The sequence below is a fragment of the Gavialis gangeticus genome, unplaced genomic scaffold (assembly GCF_001723915.1).
Source record: "Gavialis gangeticus isolate Ggan-Ray unplaced genomic scaffold, GavGan_comp1, whole genome shotgun sequence".
NCBI lineage: Eukaryota > Metazoa > Chordata > Crocodylia > Gavialidae > Gavialis > Gavialis gangeticus.
The window spans coordinates 168,237,032-168,241,628 of record NW_017729024.1 but is presented as its reverse complement, the minus strand read 5'-3'; the positions used below and the strand labels follow the sequence as shown (position 1 = coordinate 168,241,628).

Genomic DNA, 4,597 nt, shown 5'->3' with positions numbered 1-4,597 from the left:
GTGTGTGTGTGTGTGTGTGTGTGTGTGTGTGTGTGTGCATGTGCGTGTGCACACATGCGCATGTGAATATAAACACAAGAGACTAATGAATGAAATGTATTTGTCTGGCACAGCTGAATGAAAGGGGTGGGGGGGTGCACAAGACTGTGTAAATGCCTGGGTGTGTACAGCACGGAAAGTAGTATGCTATGGTAAGACCTGATCCTGCCATCTTTATGCCCCAAGCATCACACTGGAAGTTTGGGGATGTGGATAAAGCTCAACCTGAAGGGGCCACATCACCTTTGGCACAGGATGACCCAAAAATCAAAATCAGATCCCAAAGGGGAGCTTGATGGCTTTTCCACATGAAAAAGTCTCCCTGGGTCTGCAGTTACGTGACCTTGGTTTCGAAGGCCACAATCCCAAAGACAGACCCAGCTCCTCTGTGCAGTGTCTAAATTACCCTACCTCTTGAGGGTGCTGAGGGGCAGGCGTCAGGAAGGGATTGAGTGGCGTTATGGATGCTAGAGGACCCGCCATCCAAAGCTGCACTGACAGTCTTGCCTCCCTGGGAACCCAGCAAGTTGGTCTGACAGCTTGGAGCTTTTTCTCCAGCCAACCCTCCAACCCCATCTAAAATGTAGGGGGGTGGGGGACAGTACTAGTCCCCAAGCCATTCAGTCCCCTTGCTGAGTGGAAGTGGGCGCAGGGTGCAGAGTGGGCATGCACCCTTGTATTGGCATCCCTTTGCCCAGAACCTGCCACTCAAAGCAACATGTAGGGCAGCAAAGCTAACATCGAGGAGGGGAGCATCTGAAACCAGAGCAAGCAGGGCTGGGCGATGGATGCTCACTGGGAGATCTGTCTCCTCCCCTGTGTCTCTCCACTCATGGTCAAAATGCTGGAGATATGTCTACTTACAGCTTGGTGGAAGACTCCCTGGTGCTGAAACCCTCCTCTCTTTTTTTTTCCCTCTCCCTCTCTTTCTCCTATAGCTGCTTATCCTGCTGCTTATGGCCAGATTAGCCAAGCATTTCCACAGCCACCTCCCATGATCCCACAGCAACAGAGAGAAGGTGAGTAAAGAGAGATGCTCTCCATACCTTCAAGCCAGCCCCATTGCATTATAATCTCTTACGTCTACACAGCTCATCAAATGCCTCATCCCTTTAGTCTGCTCTTGCAGGCTCCCTCTTCCCTGACATCCTTTCTTGCTTACGGTAACCCGCAGAAACATTAGGTCCTCTCTGCCACTGGTGGGCAGCTTAACTGAGCAGCCTGGATAGCGACATTTTGTACAAAAGTCGTACGTGTTGTAGCTGGTTAAAAAAAAAAATTCAGTTTATAAAACTGAAGTTGCATTTCATTCAAAATGTTTCACAGGAATGTGTCAATTTTGGTGTTGGGTACAGAGGAGCAGGGGAAAAAGTCAAAACTTTTCCACTGGGAAAAAGTCAAAACTTTCCATTTTGACAAAGTCAAAATGTTCAGTCTCCATAATGTTTAACGTTTCAAGAGCATCATGTAATGTCAACCTTTACATGATGTTAAAATGCAAAATGGAAACTATTCTGGGATACATTTAATGCAGTGTATGTCATTTTATGCTTGGGACATGAATGTAACACAAATGCCAGCCATTCAAGATGGCACTCAATCCCAAGGGTCCACCTGAGCTTAGTGGCCTGTTGGGCTAGGCTGGCTAATGGCAGGCCAGTGTCTGTAGCCAAAAGGACACAAAGAATTTGTTTGGCTCAAATCCCTGCAGCTTTGATTCCCTAAGTAATGGCATATGCATTTACACGTGGGTCCACTAAATGAGACCTATTCCCATGAGCCCTGAGCCAGGATCAAACTCCAGCATCTAGAACCACAGCACAATGCCTTGTTCATTTTGCTATCCAACACAATACTGTTGAACCAACACAGTTGCAAATCAATTTGGAGGTGATTTTTTTGGTTCATGAGAAACTGTGAAATGTTGGGTTTTGATGTGGAACCTGCCCCCACCCAAAGTCATAGTTTCCCATGGGAACAGTAATTCCAGTTCCTAATTAGCTCTAGTATTGTCCATGCTGCATGAGCATTGCACATCCCTCCATGCTGATGCACAGCACTTTTGGTACCCAGTGGGGCTAGATTAAACACAGGGCTGAGCCTTGCTTAACATGGGACCTCAAAAGTTGCAAAAGGTTGTTGTTTTGGAGCTGTTGTGCCCTTTTAAGGCACCCTTCACCTCTGGGGGATTAGGAAGAAAAAAATCCCCAGGGACAAATTTTGGCTACTGCCCGGCTTCTTGCAATGTCTGCTGCAGTGTCTAGTACTGGCCATAGTGGGAGCCAGGATCCCAAATTAGATGGGCCACTGGTATCATTTAGCTTAGCCATTCCTGTGCATTTTGACTGCTGGGAATTTGTGACCGGGGAGGGGAGGAAAGAGCCTCCAGGAAGGCCAGTCCATGCTAACAGGCTGCATTTAACCTTTTTCAAAAATGTGAATAGATACAAAAATGCAGCAAGTGCTAACTAAGTAATAAAAATCTTAATACTCAGCACTGATACAGTGCTTTATATCTGCAAAGCGCTGCACAAACATTGATTCTTTAATGAAGCAGGCCTACCACAACAACAACATTGATGATCACGTTGTTAATAACAATGCTAACCCTCGTCTCCCAATTCTCATTCTGGATAACAAGCCCAGAGCTGTTTGGCTCCTGCTACCAGCCTGCAGAGACTACTCATTACCTACAAATAGAGGCAGCACTCAGTAGCTGACAGTGTACGGGTAGGAGAACATATTCAAGCTGATCACAGCCTAGGCAAAGTTTAGGTTTGGATAATGAGAGACAGGTCACAATCTCAGCTAATTTTCATTTAGTCTGACTTGCTCATGCTTCTATAGCTCTTAAAAACCCAGAAAAACTCAACAAGGGAGAGAAGGAGAGAGAGCTCACTACAGTGGAAGCTCAATCAGGGCTGTGCAAACTGTTGGCTTCTCTAATGCATGCCAAAACCAGAAGAGGTAGCAGACACAGCACTGGAACAAGAGCGACAGTCTCAAAAGCAATCACTGCGAGCGTCTACATGAGGCACTTACTATGCAGTAGCCTAATAATACTGCGCAGTAGCGTGCCACTCCAGAACCATGCTAATATGCTACTGCACAATGTTATTAGGCTACTGCGCAGTAAGCGTCACAAAAAAACCCGTGCTCCGACACTACTGTGCAGTAAATGCAGTGCATTCAGTTAATGCTTCATTAAGGAAGTACTAAAATAAATGCACAGTACCTATGGTGCATAAATGAGCATGTAGATGTGCCCACTATGGAGTCTATGAGTGCTTTCCATCTGGGTTTGTGTCCCTCTGGAAGGACACTCCAAATGCATCCTTATGGTATAACCCAACTTTGGGAGCCTTTCCAAGTCAATGCCTTCTTTGTGAACGTTGCAATTGGGTAGTCAGTGCTGTATGCCACTTCCGTGGGTCCACATCCTACAACCAGATTTAAGTGGAAACAGAATGTTTCCATAGTGGTGAAAGTATTTGCAGATATTATGAAATATTCACTTTTACCTGAATTGTGGATCTCTGTGCTCAAATTGGATGTCTGATCCTGAATGACTGTGGCACTCTCTACTCCTGCTGGGCTTGAAACTTCCGGCGCTTACAGTGGTGTAAAGTAGGGGTGTGGACACATGACATGCTCGTGTTAGTGTTATCCGCTTGCCCACAGGTGGAAGGATGGAACAGACACAACATACAGCCTACACCAGTGGGTTTGTTTGAATTTGGTGTAGAATTACACCTGGAAAAATCATGGTTAAAACCACATTGATGTCAGTTACCCCGGGGTATGTAACATCCATCCACAGTTCAACCCATCGCATCTGTTTTCTCAAGGCAAATGGGTCATTTGTTGTGTACTCCCCAGTGGCAAGGCTCTGTAATACCAAGAACAACCTGCTGTCCTAAGGTAGATTGCTTGCCTGTCCACCCAGATCTCAGCATACAAAAATGACAGAGATCATCCTAGTGTAAATGTGTCATGTGTCCACACTTTAGGAATAGCTTCTTTGAAGTCGTTGGATTTATACCAACATCAGTGAAATCAGAATCAGGCCCTGAGTGTCTTTGAGTCATGTCCACCCATTTAAGCAACAGCAGCAGGATTTTGCTAGAGAAAAGCCATGGCAAATGGGAGAGACAACTTGATTCTGCTCTGCTTGGCCTAGACTGTCAGTAGCACTGCCATTGAGGAGCTAGATATTGGACTGACTTGCAGACCCACTGGAACAAATGGGAAAGTTGGGGCTAAAAAGTTCCTGTACTGCACTCAGTAGAATCAGTGCCAAGTAACCAAGAGCTGCCCTCCTCCCTGTCCCTCACCTCCCATTAAAGCCACTGTCACTGGAACCACAAAACTCCCAAGTAATAGGAGGAATCTCTTGACTATGGTTGAGGAAATCTTCCTCAGGGGTTGAGCCAGGGCTATAGAGAAACAGCTGCGATCTTCAGAACTAGAAAGATAACTGATGGGTTTGACTTAGCTTTCTTTTTCTCAGGAAGTTCACACACACACACACACACACACACACACACACACACACACA

At 46.0% G+C, this 4,597-nt stretch overlaps 1 protein-coding gene across 1 annotated transcript in view; it reads left to right on the top strand.

The window, feature by feature from the left end:
- CELF4 (CUGBP, Elav-like family member 4) overlaps positions 1-4,597 on the top strand; it is a 1,092,004-nt gene that overhangs the window by 987,573 nt on the left and 99,834 nt on the right. The window contains exon 10 of the mRNA XM_019518096.1: positions 978-1,058. Within this exon, the coding sequence (XP_019373641.1) occupies positions 978-1,058 (81 nt within the window). The remainder of the gene's footprint in view (positions 1-977; positions 1,059-4,597) is intronic.